At 34.3% G+C, this 21,834-nt stretch overlaps 1 protein-coding gene across 1 annotated transcript; it reads left to right on the plus strand.

Annotated features, from left to right (window-relative positions):
- The first annotated feature begins 1,211 nt into the window (after window positions 1-1,211).
- LOC130621127 (coiled-coil domain-containing protein 177-like) lies at window positions 1,212-20,848 on the plus strand. The gene is made up of 15 exons (XM_057436433.1): window positions 1,212-1,354; window positions 8,947-8,970; window positions 9,062-9,179; window positions 9,282-9,452; window positions 10,007-10,079; window positions 10,271-10,550; window positions 11,364-11,549; window positions 11,820-11,939; window positions 12,467-12,525; window positions 12,596-12,703; window positions 13,108-13,210; window positions 19,520-19,629; window positions 19,707-19,815; window positions 20,376-20,440; window positions 20,616-20,848. The coding sequence occupies exons 1-15, from the start codon at window positions 1,247-1,249 to the stop codon at window positions 20,740-20,742; spliced, it is 1,761 nt and encodes a 586-aa protein (XP_057292416.1). The 5' UTR covers window positions 1,212-1,246; the 3' UTR covers window positions 20,743-20,848.
- Window positions 20,849-21,834: the final 986 nt, after the last annotated feature.

The raw sequence follows: 21,834 nt of genomic DNA on the forward strand, positions 1-21,834 counted from the left end.
GTTAGTTATTCGGCGGGTTTTTTATAAACAAAACAAATCTTAGCGCACAACAACCAGACGCATCAACGACTTTTTTATATATGTTTTCTTTTCCTTGCTCTGTTGTATTTCTTATATTTATGAGCTTGTGCAACCTAAGGTAGATAGGGGAAATTTGAAAAAAGATTAAGTATGTCCGTAACTCTAGCTAGCTAGCTAGACTAGCTACCTGTCTTGTCTTTTTAAAAATTTGATATAAAAATATTTTCTGTGTCAGGTTCCCTTTAACAATAAAAAGGGAGTGATAGATGCAAGAAAAACATTATGTCCATAGTTTCTTCCATTCAGATCTGGTTAAAGTATGTTGTTTTTCTAAAAAACAGAAAATTTACATGGTTTACATTTACATGCTTTATTTTGTTGCAAAATAGAATATATTGTGTATAGACCTTTTTGAATGTTTACATTTTCCGCGATAAGCCCTTTCGGCTTTAACAATCACGTGGCAGGCAAAAAGATGCAGGTGCTAGGTGAATTGAGGTCCTTTTTAGTCTGTTTCTTTGCGCGAAGGTATCATTATGACTTTATATGAATATATGTCAATCAGAAATTATCTATTTACACTTGATAATAGTTTAAAGCCTCAAAAATATTTCCGCAGAAAGAAATAGGCTGAAAAAGACCTTCCACATTTTTCTGCCTGCCTCGCAGTTGTTAGCACCAGAAGGGCTTACCGCGAAAAATGTAAACATTCAAAAAGGTCTATAGCTAGCCATAGCTATAATAAGCGGATATTCAGCAAGGTAAAATCGGATATCCGTAATTATTCAGTCGAGCTTCAGCCAAACGTTTGCGCTTCAGTTATTTTCAGCTCTCTGTCTGATTGCTTATCTTTTGTGTACTACTATTGAGAAAAATAAAAGATGGAGTGTGATATAATTCTTTGTTTGATAACTTTTTTATTTTTAATTAGTTTTAACTCTCCATCTGATTGACTTGCATGTAATTTTTTAAAGAAACTATATGAATAAAAGAAATATAAGTGCTGAAGAGACTATGGAATATCTTGAGCAGATATTTGATATTGAATATCTGCTGAGACATTCGACTCTCGGCTAACAACTTCACGACTATCCAAAAATATTCTGTCAGCCTGATGTGCATGATAATAGCTAATAACAAAATATGTGTAAATCACATTTTAATAAGAGCACTTGTTTCTTATGGTTTTTATCTCAGCATCTTTTAAAATTGTTTTAGCAGTAAAATGAGTAGAGAATATCCTGATTTAACTCCACACTTAGATCTCTATAACTTTACAGACTCACTGGCAATTGATAGTCGATATGTTCTTACAAGCCCACGATCATTGGAGGTAAGAGTTTTTGCTTAAGATGATTTTTAAATGTCCTCTGTAAACTTCTAAAGTAAAAATTAGTAAGAAACCAGGAAGTTAGAATAAAAACATACCTTTAAAAATGTCTTACATATATTTTCATAACTTATATGCTATACTAAATGTTTGTTTGCATTATTTGTTAACACATGTTATGCGAAGTTAAGGAGAAGCAATGATTTTTTGCAATAACATGCAATACGCGGTTTCAAATTAATGTAGCAAATTAAACTGTGAACCCTTATTCCCTGAAAAGGTTTTTCCTACAGTACTGGAATCAGGACACCAACATGAGTGCAGATCATGTGTGATACACACGTTCCACAAGGGATTGTTCTGCAACGGTTTCAAAAATAATTGTTTCCATTTGTATAAATTTTAATTGAAACAATTTCTACATACAGTACTGGAAAAAGGTTGTTTAACATCGCGCTTAGCGTATCGCGACGGTATTCTTGATCCGCGATAGACGTTTTTTACTTTCAAATTTATCGAGAGGGCTTCGCGATGCACCCGTCTTGATGTCATTCTCGAGGCCATTAACACTTTTTCATAATAGAACTATTTTAAAAATAAGAGTTATTGAACAATGATCTCGGATGTTTAAATATAATTATACTTCCTTTGTGTTATATTTTTTTAACTTATCTAGGGTATACAACTAGCGTTAATCTTTCTTTTTTAGATCACATTTTAAAAATGTAAGAACTAAGAACGGCGATAGAAAAGCTTCGTTAGATCGCATTTTAAAAATTTAAGAAGGAGGAACGGCGATAGAAAGTTTTTTAGATCGCATTTTAAAGTCTTAAGAACGAAATGCGACGATAGAAAGGTTTTTTAAGATCGCATTTTAAAAGTTTATAAACGAAAAGCGGCGATAGAAATGTTTTTTAAGATCGAATTTGAAAAGTTTTTATAAACGAAATGTGACGATAGAAATGCTGTTTTAGATCGCGTTTTAAAAGTTTAAGAACGAAAGCGGCGACAAAAAAAAGCTTCGTTAGAGATCGCATTTTCAAAGTTTAAGAACGAAAAGTAGCGTTAGAAAAAAAATACATTGAAGAAGTAATGCGCTAGAATAACTTTAATAAATACGAAAGTTAAAAAATTTTTTTGTAATATACACCTATTTAAAATAAAAAAAGATAAAGCAGAGATGTTAAAAAATAAGAACGACAAAATCTACGACATAACCAAATATATCTTTCAGCAAGCTTTCGCCAACGCCCAGGTTGGCATGTTCACACTGTTTCTAAATTTTATTTTACAAGTTAGAGATAAAATACTAAACAAGATATAATAGGAAGAAAATAGAGCTATTATAGTAATTCTAAAGGCATAGATTTTACCGTGTTATTAAAAATGGGACGGTCACGCTCAATTAGTAAGCTCTCCATCAGAGTAAGTTTAAAATCTTTAGACTCTTCCGCAAGTACTGAGAAGTTGTGAAACGATGCTTGAGAGTAATTACAAAACATTAAATGTTCAAGAACGGCACTGGCCTGGGGACCAGGTTTAATGCGTTTACCCGTAAGTGCAGAAATACCTAAATGCTCAGACATACGGACTTTAAAATGGCGTTTTGTTTTGCCATAATAAGTGGCGTTGCAGCCACTACACTTAAAACAGTAAACGAGTCCGGAGCGTAACGATTCGGGTATTCTGTCCTTAAAGGCAAAGCAGCTACGTAGCCTCCTCTTAGAAAAAAATATAAGTTTAACATTACAATGTGCCAGTTTCTGCTTAAACAAACGGTGCAAACGTGTTCTAATTTGTAAGGTAATCTTTCCTAAAAAAGGTAAAACAAGGACTAACTCTTTCTTAGGAGCAAGGGACACTTGTTCCTTCGGTTCGTAATTTCTGCTCTTGAAAATTCTGAGACAGAATTCAAAAACCTTTGAAGGGTATCCATTCCTTCCAAGAATAGTCTTCAACTGAGATATTTCTACATGAAATTTATTAAGATCTGAACACAGATGGTAACAACGATAAAGTAAAGAAAAAATCAAGCCGTGTTTATATTCCATGGGTATGAAACTAGAAAAGTTAGTATAAACTCCACTAAATGTTGGTTTCCTATATATGTTGGTGACAAAAGAATCACCTTCCCGCATGACGCAAACGTCCAAGAATGGCAAAACCTTATCACATTCTTCTTCAAACGTGAATTTAATATTCTGATGCCTAGAATTAATATATTCATAAAAATTTTGAACATGCTCACGTGATTCAAATAAAACAAAAATATCATCAACATATCGTCTATAATAAATCGGCTTAAATTCAGACGGACAATTTTCAAGCCAAATGTTTTCATAATGACACATAAAAATATTGGCCAGTGTAGGCCCTAACGGAGACCCCATAGCCACACCGTCAATTTGCTTATAATATACGCCGTTGAAAACAAAAATAGACTCGGTAGTCGCTAGAGTAAGAAGATGTTTCAAATCTTTCTTAGGAATACCATCTATACAATTAGATTCTATCTCATTGATAATAATATCAATCGTTTCATGTAATGGAATATTCGGAAAAAGTGAATTAACATCAAAACTAGCCATATAACAGTTAGGATTCTGCTGAACAATTTCTGACGCAAAACTGAAGGAGTCTTTCACGGTATAGTCATTGATAGTGAGACTTACAAGCTTAGGTACAAGAAACTTTGCAAGCTTGTACGTGGGAGTACCAATAGCAGAAAGAATAGGACGAAACTTCGGTACGCCATTAACACAAGGTTTATGTACCTTGGCTAGACCATACAAAACACCAGGTTTGGACCCACTGGGACAAAGTTTCTTGTACGTAGTTTCATCGATATAATTATTGTTTAATAAAGATCTATAGGAATTCCTCAATCTATTTTCTATATTAATTATATAATTAATGTCCTTACCAGGAGGAATGTTCAATTTAGCAAATTTTGTATCATCATCGAGAAGGGACTCAACAGCTACAATATAACTATCTTTGTTCAACAATACTACTGTGTTTCCTTTATCAGCTTTTTGTATTACGATATCATCACGATTCATGAGGTCTTGCAATGCTTTAAACTCATTGGCAGGAAGGCTGGGCTTCTCTGGATTACTGTTGTACGAGTAATAAGATGAAAAGGCAGTATCTTTCAGTCTTGTTTTTATGTAGTTTTTGTCTTCTTTAGACAGGTCGTCTCTGTTGATATCTCTCATCAAAAGTTCGAAAGGTACGAGATAGCTTGCATATTCCAACTTCTTTGGGGGGATAGCGAAATTTAGTCCCTTACAAAGCAACGATTTTTTTTTTTTTTTTTTCTGAGTCAGACAATTTATAAGATGAAAAGTTAAATATAACTTTGTTCGGATCGTGTCCTACTTTCACATGTTCAGTTTCATTATTTCCCAACTTATGTAACTTCTTCTGTTGTGTGTCGTAACAACGTTTAATTGATCTGTCGTTTGAAACAAGAAAAAGTGTCGTGATATGGAGAAAATCAATATAATGTAAAGTCTCAGAAAGAGATCGTTTAAGTATCTCTAGATTATTTTCAAGCACGCGTAACCTACTTCTTTTGGTTTGATTTCATCGTTAAGTAGCGCTAGTTGACATTTACGATACGCAGTAGAGTTACGAAGATTTCTATTGGCGACTCGAAAATTTAAGAAATTCAGTGTGACATTGTTTACTTTGCAAGACTCCAAGAATTCAAGATCCAGTTTACATTCTCTTAATTTATAATCACATTGTTCAAATTTCCTAATGTCCTTCAAAATTGAATTTCCATACCTTTGATTAATAACATTAGCGATAGATTTTGAACGTGGAAACCGAATACGGATAATGAAAACAAAAACTAATCCAAGGGCTTTCATAAACATCGTGGGTGAACAATGCTTTTGGAGCGAAGTACAACGTTAATGATTGATAAACGACTTACGGCGGAGATTGTGAGTTCGGCTTACTGCGTTATCCAAAATGTACTTAATAACTGCTTCGTCGATTAATAATAGTTGGTAGAGCAGTTTTTTAAGATGTTAAAAAATAAGAACGACAAAATCTACGACATAACCAAATATATCTTTCAGCAAGCTTTCGCCAACGCCCAGGTTGGCATGTTCACACTGTTTCTAAATTTTATTTTACAAGTTAGAGATAAAATACTAAACAAGATATAATAGGAAGAAAATAGAGCTATTATAGTAATTCTAAAGGCATAGATTTTACCGTGTTATTTAAAATGGGACGGTCACGCTCAATTAGTAAGCTCTCCATCAGAGTAAGTTTAAAATCTTTAGACTCTTCCGCAAGTACTGAGAAGTTGTGAAACGATGCTTGAGAGTAATTACAAAACATTAAATGTTCAAGAACGGCACTGGTCTGGGGACCAGGTTTAACGCGTTTACCTGTAAGTGCAGAAATACCTAAATGCTCAGACATACGGACTTTAAAATGGCGTTTTGTTTTGCCATAATAAGCAGAGATGTGTGACAAACAAATTACAATCAAAAAAAAAACACAACGGTAATCACTACAATCAATTATTGTAGAGATATTTTGGATGTCTCCAAAACCTCAAGCAACTTGTTTGGAGACGCTTCATGCTTTGTCAAGCAGTCGGCTAATTGGTGTTTTCCTTCACTGACAGTAATCTTACTATCTTGTTCCACCATCTGCCTCAATCTGGCTATACCAACTCGCAGTCTCAAATACTTTGTGACATTTGTCGTTTTCAAGGTTTCAAATAATGATTTGTTGCCGTTAATACAAGTGATCTTTGGAATCTTCGTCAACTTGCAGATTTGCTGTATGACATTTGCCAAATAAAAACTAGCATCAGCTCCTTAACTCAGAGCAAGTGTTTCCGAAGCAATTGGGCTATTGGTTACCCTTTGTAGTTTCTTTGATTGCCAGCAGATTGGTATAACTTCACTTAGGTGTTTCACAAATATGATGAATGCACCTTGTGATGATCCACACTTCAAACTGGCATGAGTTGCATCTGTGTAGCAAATAATTTCACAATTTTCATATTTGCAATTTTGGCAATGGTTATTGCTACATGTCTGCTCTTAATTTTTCGAATAATCTTGTTGGCATCTTTCTTTCAAATTTTGAACTGCATCTATCTTTCAAATTTTGAACTGCATCTTTCAAATTTTGAACAACTATCATAAGCTACATTGGGGCAGGTTTGTCTGGCCACCCAAGCAATTTGCCCACTCAACGATCTCAGCATGGTCTTTTCCTTGCTTGTCAATTTTCGTTCATTTTTAACATCATTTTCAATATTACCAGTTATCAAAGACTCTATATAGCTCACTTGATTAATCTTAATTTTGCTTTTAAATTGATCCACATCTTATCCTAGACACTTAAAGATTGAGCTTGATTGCGTACTCATTTTGAACGTTCCGAAAAGTTTAGCAATAACATCTTTGTGTAAAGCTGAACTACCACCATACACAAAGTCATCAACATGGCAAACAAGAATTCCAGTGATTTGCTTGCCTCTATACCAGTAAAATACAGCAAGGTCGTAGGTACACATTTCACCACCAAGTTTCAACATTTCACTTCTCACTTGTTTGTACCATGCTCTAGATGCATTGTTTAACCCATACAAACATCTCTTTAGTTTCCACACTGTTCCCAATGCCAATGTGTCTTTTGGTGGTTGTAGAAACAGTTCTCTTTCAATAGCATCTCCATGAAGAAAAGCTGCAATGCTATCAAGTGAATTGATCTGCCAATCATTGCTAACTATGATAGCCATAGCAAGTCGAAGACTTTGTTTGCCACAAGTTGGAGAATCTGTTCTCAACGATTGTGAATTTTCTTCAAATCCTCTAGCCACCAATCTAGCTTTCACAACACTTTTTTCACCTTTGAACTTCTCAGTTGTGACCCATTTGCTTGATACAGTTGTTTGACCAGTGTCTGGAACTTCTTCAAAGACATCATTTTCTTTTAAATTCTGCAATTCTCTCTCCTTCGCATCAACTACTTCCTGTGAAAACATATCGAATCACACATATAGACGGGGAATTCCGGATTTTCCAGCTCGTCCCATTTGGCCACATCATTCCAATTGATGCTTTTTAGCTTTTAATCACCATCATTAGACACATTAACCCAATTTTTATAAGTGCCACTTCTTTTGGGTTGTGCTGAGAGAACTCTTGCACGATACCATCTTCCATTTAGATTGTATTTGATGTATGATTTTGCTTTTGGTTTTGATTCAACTTTCTTGGATTCTGTAGATGGTCTTCTGAAAATGTCACTTGTACAACCACTACCTTCGTCTTCTTCAGTTTCATTATTTTTATGAGTATCCCTGTTTTCCTCAACTTCATTTTCACTTGTGCCAGAATCTTCTTGGCAATTTTTGTCTACATTTCCAGCTTGTTCTTGATGATATTGCTCCACATCATCATCATCATCATCATCATCATCATCATCATCATCATCATCATCATCATCACCATCACCATCACCATCACCATCACCACCACCATCACCATCACCACCATCACCATCACCATCACCATCATCACCGTATATTATATTTATGATGAACCAGAAAAATCGTATTCAACCATATTATTAGTTAGCTAGCTGTTAATGTCATTGGATGAGATGCTTGGCCAGCCAGCAATATCATAGTCTATAGAAGAAAAACCTTATAGACTATGCTAATATGGTTGAGTAGTTTCAATTTTTTATACATAAAATACATGGTATATATAAATTTTTGGCCTTTTGATTTTCCAAGAAAAGTTTCAATTTAAAGTTCGTATAAAGAGGTAAATTCTAAAAATTTTATTGTTCTGTTTGTCTTCCACAATTTTTCTAAGATTGGGCACCCATTGGCCACCCATTTGTCACTGTCGGAAGATTGGCCTGGCCAGTCTTAAGACGGGGCGCGTTCCAAGATTGGGCAGAACAGTGTCCTTGAACTCGGTCCCTCGATTGAAACGACTCGTACCTTAACCCATAGACTGGAAACAAATATTTGAAGAAGTATCTAGCATAGCTCATCAAATAATATTAAAATAAAAGTCTATAACAATATTTGTGATTAAATTCGTAACGCAGTCTTTACTTTTTGCCAATTTCACGAATATCAAGATACGCACACAGCCGGCGTAGCGCTAGGTTGTGGGGTCAGGTCGGACTTTAACGTCGTGATGTTACGGCAATCGGTTAAAATGAAGGAGAATGAGAAGAAGAACAAGAAGAAGGAGGAGGAAACAACTGCTCGTTTAAATAAGATTTCTGATACATCCGGAATCTTAATAATACGAAAAGAACTAAAGAATGGGTCTCTCTTCTGGTATTACATGCTTAACACTACAACCGAAAGGAATAGTATGGAAATTTTTTACAAAAAAATCTCCGAAATTACAACACACTGTCATTACAAAGTGTTTATAAATAACAATTTTTGGATTAGATGTTATTTAAAAAAGTAACACGGTTGCTTTCCATTACACAGTGTTTAAATTCAAAGTACTTTGGCAAATAAATTGTGAGTCTTGTGTATGTGAAAACAAAGAACTGCATATTTTATACTTTACCTCTTATAGGCTTGTGCACGCCATAATATTAAGGTACACATATTCTCTTCTATATTATATATATTGTTGCTTTATATATTTTTTTTAACATAAATTTTATTTGATTGTGATATTTGACTTTTAGCCTCTGCAGCTTTTGCCGAAAACAAAGAAAGAGTTTGTGCAGGGTTTAGCTTCAACAGAATCTTACAACAAGGATCTGATTGAAGTTATGTACAAAAAAAGTGAAAGAGATAGACTGAGTAAGTGACCATATAAGAGCTTTTTTCTGTGTAGATTTACAATTTTAAGACAATTTCATTTTTGCCATTTACCTGGTTTTGTTCATTTTATTTTCTAATTAGAGCTTTTAAGAATGTGTCGTGAGGAGCGCGAAAGGATAATTGATGAACAAGCTTCACATAAAATGTTACAAGATAAACTATTACACGGATACGAGGAAAGTGATGAGGAAAGTATTGAAGACATCGAAGCTTTAGACACATGGCATACTCTAAAACCAGCAGAGCGAGATGGTGAGAACCATTTGCTAAATCGTATTAGTTATTTCTATCAATTCAAATCTCTAAAGTGTTTAATCAAACCAAGTTGTAATAAACTATCTGGTCTAAGGATTCTCATTTTACTAATAATTAAATTTTTGGTTTTTAGGAAAGATTTTTTTGACAGATTGTAATTTATTTTTAACTCAGTTTTCTTTAACATTCTTAGTTGTGTTCCCATGCTCTCCATGTTTTTAACGTAAAACAAACAAGAAAGCCTGTTGGTTTAAACCCAATTTAAACAATCACAACATGTTTTCCATTATGATATATTTTGCATTGCCCAGGTTTTATGAGGTTTGTGTTAGGAGTTTGATGTTGCATAGAAGTGGGACAGTACAGGGGACTGGACAATTGCTGATAAATGGAATGAGCATAAATTGGTGATTGTGTAAGAAAGAAACTAACTATCTAACTCATTAGCGGGTCTAGGTTTTTAAAGCATTAAGTAAATAGTGATAAAAATATATTAAGTGCAGAAATATTTTTAGTGCAATTTAAGTTGATATTTATTTTTGTCTCTTCAGAGCGAACACCCAGGACATCAACCAAAGTGAAACCATCAATACTTTCTTTCCTTGATCCAGAGAGTAGTCCACGGTAGGGAAACTTTGTACTGACTGTTGCTAGAGTATTTTTATTAAACCAAGATCTGTAAAGAGACCCTTTGCTTAGGATTTGAAATATGATGAAAGCCCGTAAAGCTGACATTCTATTTGAAAATAAGTGTGCAAACCTTGTTCTGTATTCATGAATCACTCATTAATAGTAAGTTTACCTCTTTGAATTAGATTCAGGCCGCATATCAGTCCAAGAACATACGGTGCAACCTCAAATGAAATGTCGGCAAAAGAAAAAACATTTAATGTTCTTCCTGGATCAGATAGTGATGAAGACATCTGTAGCGGTAGATACAGTCAAAGAAGTGTAAGAATACATTCGTGGAAGCCGACATCTGCAACAAGACCTTCCTCTGCTGCAACAAGGAAAGTAAAAGACCTTAATTTGTCGGATGTGTCTGCAAACTTACCTGTATCGTTGCAAAAGAATCTGTCTCTGATGTCTGATAAGGTTGGTTTAGATTATTTAGAAAAATATGAAAAAAGCTTCAAATCTCCTCAATTTCTTTTTCATAAAAAATATAGTTATTTTCTTAAAAATCCTAAAAAGTCTAGAAATTGGACTAAAAAGAATGACAACCCTGATATTATGCTTCTTTAATTCATTAGTTTAGTAAAATAAAAATAATTTGAGATAGTTCACTAAAATAAACTTTGGGTCAAAGGTAGCGTACTACTATACTGTGACCACTTATCATTAGAATCCATAAAACTAAAAATTTTCTCAAAAACTCAACGATACAGTAATCCCTTTTGACACACAAGCAGTATATCTAAAAAACCTCTAAATCGTGACAATTTTGTGTGATTTAAAAGATATATCAATTTGCTATATACGATCATGTATTTTATTTAATATGTAAAAAACACACCCTTGACTTCGCTGTCTCAAAATCTCCTTAACAATAATAATTAACATCACTTTTTTTTCAATTTTTTTTTGTCTTTTTTTTCTGATATATTTGGCGCCATATCTCACTAAAAACTCATTTTCAACATTAGAAAACCCAAGTCTTGCAGGTACAGGTATCGGCGACACAACAGCGTTCATTGCGTAATATCTCAACCAAAGAGAGGAGAGTTATCAAAAAAATTCCCATCCAATATTAAAGAAATTACTTTACGAGAAAAATCATTTTAAATACTTGGCCCTTAAAAGAGAACTTTAGGGTTGCCAGAATAGCCTTAATGTTATCTTCGGCTGTCCAAAAAATCTTCCTATTTTTTTTTTTTTTTACTGAAAACTGTTTTGAATATGTTTCAGGACCGCAGACTGTTAGAAGTCATGATGTCAAAGGAAAAAGAAGAAAAGGAGAGTCGCAAAGTTTCTCTCTCTGGTGAATTAAATTATTCTGAAGAAATTCCTCAAATGTCATTAATACATCAGCAAAAATTAAAGAAGAAGGAACAAAAGCAGATAAACAAATTAAAAGAACGAGAGGAAAGAATGGTAAGGTTTTAGTAATAACCTGTTTTGTATAGAAAAATATTAAGGTTTGTAACCAATTACTACTTCGTATTATCAAGCTATCGTGTGCATCCCTTCTCCCTTCTTTGTAAAAGAAATTAAAGTAATGGGATCGACTTTGATTTTGAAAACTCTGCATTCTAAATATATTTTTTATACAAACTTTTTGTTTCTTATAAAACACGGTTTAAGAATTATGTATGTGTAGTTTGTTTAGATAATGTCAGCATCTTTGTGCTTTGATTATTTCAGAATGATGTTCGATTGAGAAAGGAAGCAATTGATCGAGAAGCTCAATTACATCGAGAGGCTGAGTTAAATGTTAAAAATTCAAAATGGCAGAGAGAATACAATAAACAAATGCAAAAAAAGGTATTGTTGGCTAATTAATTATTTTAGATGTATGCAATGGGGGAGAGAGGGGATATGTTTTACTAGGGATGCCTCATAACTTTTGAGTAATTCGCTAAAAAATTTCTCTCTGCTTGTTCATAAAAAACGGTACGTATAATCGAAAATCATTTGCATTTATGTGCTTTGAGAGGATGGTAACTAGTGATGAATGTATGATTTCATAATACATGCCAAGTGAATAAATACTGGGTTTTGTTAGCAGTTCAACGTCTTTATGGCATGAACTGAGCAGTCAGGAGTTTGGAGCCTATGTTTAAAAAATCGTTGATTCAGCCCTGTATACATAACCCCTTGATTAGTCACTTAAAATTTCACAAAAGTACACATTTTTTCGTAATTATAGGAGTAAGAACTAGACAAGTTATAGTTAATCTGGCTCGTAAATATAGTATATATGTGGATCGGACTATGTAAAGGCAGTATTCTTCATCAAACAGCATTCATGTTTTAGTGAAATGCTAATGCTCTCTTTGTTTCCTATTTAGACAAACCAGATATCAGATGGATCTTATTACGATCATGCTGAGTTTGAAAGAAAAAAAAGGTAGATTTCTCATTTCCGATAGGTTTGACGTAGTTTGTCTCGATTCTACAAAGTTACCTTGTTTGTTCAGGTTAGAACACGATGCGTTGTTAAACGATATGGAAGATAAAGAACTTCATGCCCAACAAAGTTTTCAAAATCAAATGAAGAAGAAACGTTTACAAAGAGATAAAAAGAAGTGAGTTACAATAGTTATGTGTGTTTTATTAGCAGAAATTTTCGAGGAGATTTGGATTTAGATCAGTTTATTTAAGTTTTTTTCGCTAGAAATAATTTCGCGGATTGGCCTATTATTTTTTAAGTGTCATCAAATTGATTTATCGTATGTTTAGCCTTACATATTTTTGTTTTATAACGGTCATAGTGTGTATATATCTTAAACAACACGTGAAAATAAGTAGGGCATACCTGCAACCATTTTCCTTTCGTGGTTAGCAGTAAAAAATATTTTTCGCTGGCATATAATTTAACAGATGGGGTCCCAAAAATATTTTTCACAGGATTTCTAACGTATATTTTACGCAAAAATTTCTACTAAAAAGTCTACATTTAAAATTTATTGTCGTGTTTTTTTTCATAAAGAATAAAAGAGATGGAACGCAAAGAACAACAAGAAAGAAATCTGAAAGCAATGCAAAAAGATCTGGAGCTGTGGCAGAGAGAGCTAGCTGAATTTCAGAACGTCGTACGTAAACTTTTACGATACACTTTTTTATATGAACAATTGATTTTTTGCATTTCACCGCTACGGAGCGTCATATCTGCCAAAAAAAGCACCACTACTTTCACTGTTTCTTTATGACGTCCTGCGGATCTGTAGGACGTCCTACGGGTGTCTAGGACGTCCTGCAAACTTCTAGCACGTCCTAAAAATCTCTAGGACGTCCTGCAGCCCTCTAGGACGTCCTAAATACCTCCAGGACGTCCTAAATACCTCTAGGACGTCCTGAAGATCTCTAGGACGTCCTACGGGTCTCTAGGACTTCCTAAATACCTCTAGGACGTCCTGTAGACCTCTAGGACGTCCTTAAGATCTCTAGGACGTCCTGTCACGTGAAACCAGGTTTAAAGTATAGCATTTTAGCTTTCGACCAAAGGGGATATTATCGGCAGTGCGTTTTGTCTGTTATGTCGACATTGAATGTGGATTTTGACTAATGTAAAAGAATTTAAGAAGAAGGGACTTGCAAGGAACGGATTGTGGTGAGTGGCTTTTCATGATTTTTCCCGTTTCTTTTCTTCATTCAGTAAATGTATCATTTGTATTTTCTTTATCTTTAGACTTGGGAAAAAGATATGGATAGTTCAGGTATTGGGAACTCCAAAAGAGACATTATCACTCATTTTTTTCGTTGTGGATATCAGTATAAAGACATTTTAGAACTCTTGCGCCGGTATCACGATATTTCAATAAGTATGAGAACTTTGCATCGCTTTTTAAAGGAATATGGCCTAAAGCGAAAGTGTGCTGATGTATCAACATCCACGATATTAGACAAGGTCAGACAAGAGATTCAGGAAGTTGGAGAAAACCGTGGATACCGTAGTATATATCAGCATTTGTTAGAAAAAGGAATACAAATACCAACCAGGTTAGTTAGAGCAACTTTAAAAGAGCTAGACCTATCTGGTGTTGAAAGGAGAACAAAGCATCGATTGAAAAGAAGGGTATATAGAACAAATGGTCCGAACGATGTCTGGCACATTGACGGGAACGATAAATTGAAACCCTTCGGGTTTTTCCACGGTGGAATCGACGGTTTCAGTCGTAAAATTATTTGGCTAGCTGTTTTAGACACAAACAAGAACCCATTTATTATAGCTCACTATTATACTAGTGCAGTGAAGACTTTATGTGCCGTGCCAAAATTAATTAGAGGGGATAGGGGGACAGAAAATGTGAATGTATGTGGTATCCAACGATTCCTTCGAAGAAATCATCATGATTCATGGAGTGGTTGGAACAGTTTCAAGTACGGAAAATCTGTATCAAATCAACGAATAGAGCAGTGGTGGTCATATTTGAAAAGAAATACCACTCAGTCTTGGATAGATTATTTTAAAGACCTGCGAGACCAGGGACTATATGACGACAGCAATAACATTCATGTTGAAGCATTGAAGTTTTGTTACTACGGTCTCATTCAGTTACATTTAGATCAAGTTAAACATACTTGGAATCACCACAAGATAAGAAGTACAAAATATTTAGAAAGCCCATCTGGAAGACCTGACTTAATGTTTTTTCTACCACACAACTACAATGCCATAGATTGTGCATTCGTATTCAATGCAGACGAGCTCGAATTGGCTGAATCCATGTATTCAAAAAAACCTCGAGCTATTCCTTGTCAGAATGAGTTTATAGGACTATCAAATATTTTGATGGAAGAGCAGAATTTGCAGCATCCGCGTTCACGCGAAGAGGCTGAACATATTTATTTATACCTTGTATCGACAATAGAAATGTTGTAATTTTAAATTTTATTTATAAAATTTGTGTGAAATAGAAATGAAAAATACGTACAATTTTATATCTTAAAAAACTGTATTTCAGTAGTAAAAAGAACAAAAACAAAATGATACAATATAAATCACGTCAGAACTTAACAAACATATATTTAACAAAACACAACTGAGTCTTATTAAACCACGTAACCTTATTGTGTACTTTTGAATCTTGTCGGTGATGACTCAACCAAAAGAAATGTCACAAGTTAAAGAGGTCATAGCCAAAAAAGGAAAGCAAATGTTGAAAAATTTCTTCGAAACCAACAAGAATAATCTATCGTTATAAAATCATACACATTCAAAAATAAAACAAAAATAGAATATACTTCCAAAAATACGCTGTTTCATTTTGCTAAAACTATTTCCTTTCAAAATAAGATAAAAATACTACACAATGTGTCAAGCAAATATTTAAACCTATGTATGAAAATTTAAACAAATAAATGTTAAAGACTAAAAAATAACATACTCTTTTCCGTAAGTTAACAAAAAGATTCGTAAAAGACTAAAAAGATATTGTCTCAATAAGAACAAAAAGTGTGTTCACATAAACAGAGTGTATCCAAAAAGTATGAAATTCAAAATTAACCAAGAATACTTAAACCATCATACACAGACCAATGGCCATTGCTGTTGCACTGGACATTCAAACTGGTTTGAAATTGCGTAAATGATTGAAATTGACGTGGTAGGATTAAAATTTTGAAGCATGTTTTCGCTAGAAGATACAAGTATTTTGGATTCTGATCAACAAATTCAACTTTTATTGAAGACGTAGGTAACAAACTTGACGATCCTGTTATAAATCTAACCAATAAAAGCAACTCTGATTTTGTACAACTTCTAATATAGCGATTAAGATATGTGCTGATTATTCGGTCCTGTGGGCATGTTTCATTAAAAAAAATCTGTTCAATTAGTGATTCTGCGGTTGGAGTACAAGTTGAATAAAGTGAATCAATCATACTTTCACTCAATTTCTGCCAAAATGACCCCATACCTTTAACAATATATTTCATTGGTAGATATGGTCTGTTTATCAAAGCAGTGTTCGCAGCTTTCAAACATAATGCCAATACGTTATTTGGTTTTGGCTTATCGAAAACGGTATAACTGTAAAGGACGTCGACTATAGGTTGATCACTTGTCTCTTCTTCTTTGGAAAATCGCAATATTGTTTCTGTCTCATATGGTGTGACAAAATTGAGAAAGGAACATAGTAATTGTTGTTTATCAACACGATCAAACAAAAGTTTCTTCACAGTGCTTTTACACAGTTGCAAAGGGAAAATAGCATACTGAATGAAAGCATGGTTTACAATACTTCCAATTATTTCCAACTCCTCTTCATCAACACAGTCATCCAATGGTACTTTTTCCATAACACCGTCCATTTTCTCATAAAGTTTTTTGTAAAACTCAGCATAACAATCCTTTGTAACACCATCTCTATAAGCTTCCTCGCCACTAAATCTAAATGTAGCTTTATGTGAAATAGTTCCACGCTTTTTGTAAATATCAATTAACTCTTAGTACACATCTCTGGAAATATCAAAATACAAAGTAGAGTTATTTAGCTTTGATAGTTCATTTGCACGAAAGTCTTGCAGGCTATCAAACTCTTTTTTAGATTCACCAGATTGGCTGTAAAGATAGTCCTCCAACCCAATCATACACCTGAGTAAATTTAGCAGTGTCATGAAATAGACGTGCTTTATTTCCTATAACAGGATGGCGTATGGATATTGTGACATGTGCCTCACTAAGATCAGGTTCTGGCATGACTCGATTCTTTCGTATGTTCATAATATCAATTAACTGACGTTCTTTTACTGCTACAGTATCCTCTATTTCTTCAGTTTCATTTAACAATGATTGTGGTTGTTTATTTTCGTTTTTAACATCACTTTTCTTTTTATCGGCCTCTAGTGACGTATTATAAGCTTCATCAATTTCATCTCTCAATCTTTTGCGTTCTACGGATGAACCTAACAAAATAGGACGGTTATTATCTTCATCACCAACAAAATTAATATTAGCAACTTTATGAGTATTGAAAGGACTTTCAAATAAAACATCGTCGTCTTGGTCATCCTCAAAGATATTGCTCTTTAACTTTGTGAACAAACTGGACAAAATGGATTTCTTTTTTATTTTGAGATAAATGCGAATATGTTTCAGATTATGTTCTTTAACATAACTCTCTAATGTCAAATCATCACTTAGCTTGTCACCAGAGAAACTACCAACATATGTTTCAAACAGTGACAATGAACCCAAAACTGGATTGTTATCCTTTGGAAAAAAGGTTTTATGCAATTGTTCTTTTATACCACTCATAGTAATGTCCCGAGGTACGGAAAGTTTTCTGGATCCACCAGTACATTTCACATAAGAATATTTTTTTAATCTCTCATTAAAGTTCTGCAAACCAACATTTACAGTAAATGAAAGTTTATTTGGTTTCTCCATTGCATGACCATTTCTAATGGCAGCAACTAATTCAGCCTTAACTTTATCTTTTTCACAGTCAGATAATTTGGCTTTACCATGTTTTGTATAAGCTCTGACGGCAAGGATATCTCCTAATGCTGTCAAACCCATTGATTTCATCATTTCGTCAGTGGATGCATTAATAGCTTCACCATCCATCTGAAACAGACAATAGAAATAATAATAAAATGTTTGGATATATTATTATCTATCTATCTACCAAGTGGTAAGAAAATAAAATTAATAGTAACTAATACCTTGTTGGTTCTCAAAGTATCTACTGTAGGATTGTCCACATCTCTTTTAATCAGAAATTGGCAGATCTATAAAATAACAAAAAAGTGGGGGATCAGACAGGACAGTTTAGCTAGCTAAACTTTTCAGTTTTGATAGCTATGCAGCTAGCTACAAAGTAAATCACAAGATTTGGATATCTCAATACGGAAATGACACACTTTATATCCTTAATTACTTACTTCTTCGACTGACACTGTTGCCATAATCAATATAGTCCTTTCTGCGTCCGTGTCAAAGGAAAGCAATATCTTGTTAAAATCAATTTGTCACAATGTCATTATTCGAAATCGCAGCCATTAGAGCAAATACGACATTAGTATTAAAAAATATAAGCTTAAAAAATCTTCTTTGCTTCTAATATTATTAGTTATACGTAGACGCCACAAAACCATGTGGTTATTCCCTAGGACGTCCTAGCGATCTCTAGGACGTCCTAGAGCCCCGTAGGACGTCCTAGATATACTTAGGACGTCTTGAGACCCTTAGGACGTCCTAGAGCCCCGTAGGAAGTCCTAGATATTCCTAGGACGTCCTAGAGAACCTGTAGGACGTCGTAGAGACCCTTAGGACGTCCTAGAGAACCTGTAGGACGTCCTAGAGCCCCGTAGGACGTTCTAGATATTCCTAGGACGTCCTAGAGAATCTGTAGGACGTCCTAGATATTCTTAGGACGTCTTAGATTCACTTAGGACGTCCTAGAGCCCCGTAGGACGTCCTACAGTCCCGTAGGTCATCCTAGACACCCTGTAGGACGTCCTAGAGCCCCGTAGGACGTCCTAGAGTCCCGTAGGTCATCCCAGACACCCTGTAGGACGTCCTAGAGGACTGCAGGACGTCCTAGAGATTTTTAGGACGTGCTAGAAGTTTGCAGGACGTCCTAGACACCCGTACGACGTCCTACAGATCCGCAGGACGTCAAGAAGAAACTGTGAAAGTAGTGGTGCGATTTTTGGCAGATATGACGCTTCGTACACCGCAAACATATTGTACCTACTTATGGAAATAACGCCCCCAAGAATTGTTAAGTTTAATAGTTGAAAAAAATTTAAAGTATTTATTTCATTTATTATTATTTATCACTTAAAATGTTGGCAATTTAGGGAGGGGGGATTGTTCAAATTTGGCATTGGTTATAAAAAACAGATTAAAATTTTGCACAGTACATAGTTAAATAAAAATTATGTATACAATTTGTTTTAAGATAATTAAATATAAGTACACTTTTTTCTATTAAATGAATTTTACACATGCTAAATCTATATTAATGCTAAACTAACAAAAACGATATTAAGTAAGCGGCTGAATACAAAATATAAAATTAAACGGATAAATTGATGATGAAGTGCTTAACTTGTTTATTGAGGCCTGGTTTCAACCAAAAAATATACATACCCTCTTTAAGTTTCCTCTGCCAATCAGTGTCTGCATAATTTAAAATGGAAAAACAATTGTCGTTACATAGTCATTTACAGTTAACATTTGACTGCATATGCTGTCCTTGCAAGAAAAATAATCTTTAATTTTACACGACTTAAAAACAAGGCACACATTGATTTCTTTACACATCTCATTGACAAGTTGATTGACTTTTTCTTTGGCGGTATTACAGTACTTGCCAATGTGCCTTGTGTCTGTATATTATTATTGTCGGTATATTATTATTATTATTATTATTATTTTATTCTTTGTGCAGAGTACAAAGCGGGTAGATAACGTCGTAGACAGCAGGAATGTATCAAAAAGTATGAAAGCTCATAACAAAAGACTGCAAAAAGAACTCCACCATCTCTCCGTGAAAGCCAAGTTAGAACTCATTCTCTTTGCTTTTTAATTGTTCTGTGTTTTTGCGCTTATTGTTTTCATCAATACTTTCCTTGTAGAGTCGATGAAGAAGAGAGGTTACGACAAGAAGAATTAAGAGCACTGATAAATTTAAAAGATAAACGATCGAAACTGATACAACAAGAAAAAGAAGAATACAGTAACATGGTTTGTGTGTTTTAGTACCTACAGTAATTTTGGTAAAAAAAATCATGTTTTTTATCTAACAGCTTTTAGAAGTGAATGTATTTTCAAATGATAATCAATGGCTTAGGTCCTACAGGGAGGCGAAGTACCAATAAACGAAAACCCTTTTACCTGGACTACCTCTAACTAGATTCTATCCTTTACTTCCTGAGATATTCATACCCGATTAATTAACTCGTAAGTTTAGGTGCTATATCTATTGCCTCTACCTCGGTGAAAAATTCGTCACAAACCTCAAAATCACTAACAAGTGCAAAAATAAAAATATTTTTGGTTTTGATCAGCATTTAAAGGATTTAATCAAACATTAAAAAATTTCCATTGTCCTGAAATTTCCTTACTTTTTATTTTGACGCAGCTCTCCATTTTTAATTCAGTTCCTTGTTAGTTGACACATGGAACTGTCCGAACTCTTACTCGCGCAAAATGTTTTTTTCTTCGAACTAGTCCAAAATGTTTTCTTCATCACAAATTTTCCAAATACTAACTTCTGACCTTTGATTGAATCGATTATCTTTTAGAGTCGCGGTGCAGCCAGAGCATCTCGAGCAGTTCGTGATGTGATCAAAGAACAAACATTTAGGAGGTATGTCTTTCTGGGTGGTTAATACTAATCGAATTTTTCTTTCGTGAACTGGTTCTAATTAAGGCCTAGTGGGTTAGTAATAATCAAGATCTATTTCTTTTTTGTCAGTTAGTATGAACTGAGTCTGACTTTTTTGTGTCAGAGAAATGGAAACTCCCAACCTATTTTATTTCAGTTCATTCGCAGAAATGGCGGCTGAAGCAGAAAAAGTGGCACGTATCGAGAAACTTGGACAGCAACATAAAAAACCTTCGTATCTCGGTAGTGTATCTAAAAACACTACGACTATGTTATTAGGTTGAATAATTTTTAATTTGTAAATATAACAGTATTTATTCACATGCGCAAGTGCTGGAGCTTATCATGCAGCGTGCTGGTTCAAAGAAAATACAACGATTTTCAAACTTATTTGCTGTTTTTTTAACTGTTAATGTTCTTGACAGCTCTGATGTGAATGCCCTGAGGCCATAAGTAAAATTTAGCTATATTTGTATATACTAGTCGGTGGACTGTGAAAAAATCCACGGGAAAAATCCACGGGTTCGCCCATCCTTTATATTTACCCATCGCAACAAGGTGGATAAAAATATATTGCATTTGATATTGGTGTTTCCGTAACATCATTTATATATTGCATTTCGTGGTTCTGCAGCTCGGCTTTTTTCTCGCGCACAAGCAGACAGATGGAATACGGCTATTATTAAAGAGATGCTAATATTAAAGGATGCATGTTTGTCAATAATTTTCTGATGGGAAATACAAATATTAGTCAGGAACCCATTATGAAAGGATGGCCACAACTAAAATTTCACAACCAAAAATTTAGACCCAAATATTGTTTTTTTCCTGAAATTTTCTAGACTTGTATTTCCTGACATGCTTTTCTCAAAGTATTAATTTTAGGACATTAAGACAGGCTTGATCATTGACAGCTGTTTACTTCTAAAATTTTGTTAAATTATCCTAAAATATGAAAGTGTTATCATACACTCTTCTCTAACTCTCCTTTTGTTTCGGCGCACTGTGCCCGTGGCTGGCCGTTTTTATGTGCTGCTTTAGGTCTAAAACGCTACAAGTTCGTCAGAAGATTACCTATCAATCCACGTTTGACGGCTGTCGCTCATTTCCAATCAAATTTGCATCAATGTCCCCAGGTTTTGTTACCTGCAAGAACCCCTGTGGACGAGGTTATCAAATTAATCAAACATGACATTATTCCGATCCAGAAATTCCACGCATTATAAAACTATAACTTATCAGTCCTACTCAAGTCAGTAGTAAATTTTAAATAGGGATGGTAAACGAAATTTTCTTTGTATTTTTTCTTGCATGAATAGGCTGACAAAAAAGCATCCTGGCTTGTAACAGAATTGTGCAGTGTGACCACAAGTCAG

The sequence above is a fragment of the Hydractinia symbiolongicarpus genome, chromosome 12, assembly GCF_029227915.1.
Source record: "Hydractinia symbiolongicarpus strain clone_291-10 chromosome 12, HSymV2.1, whole genome shotgun sequence".
Lineage (NCBI taxonomy): Eukaryota > Metazoa > Cnidaria > Hydrozoa > Anthoathecata > Hydractiniidae > Hydractinia > Hydractinia symbiolongicarpus.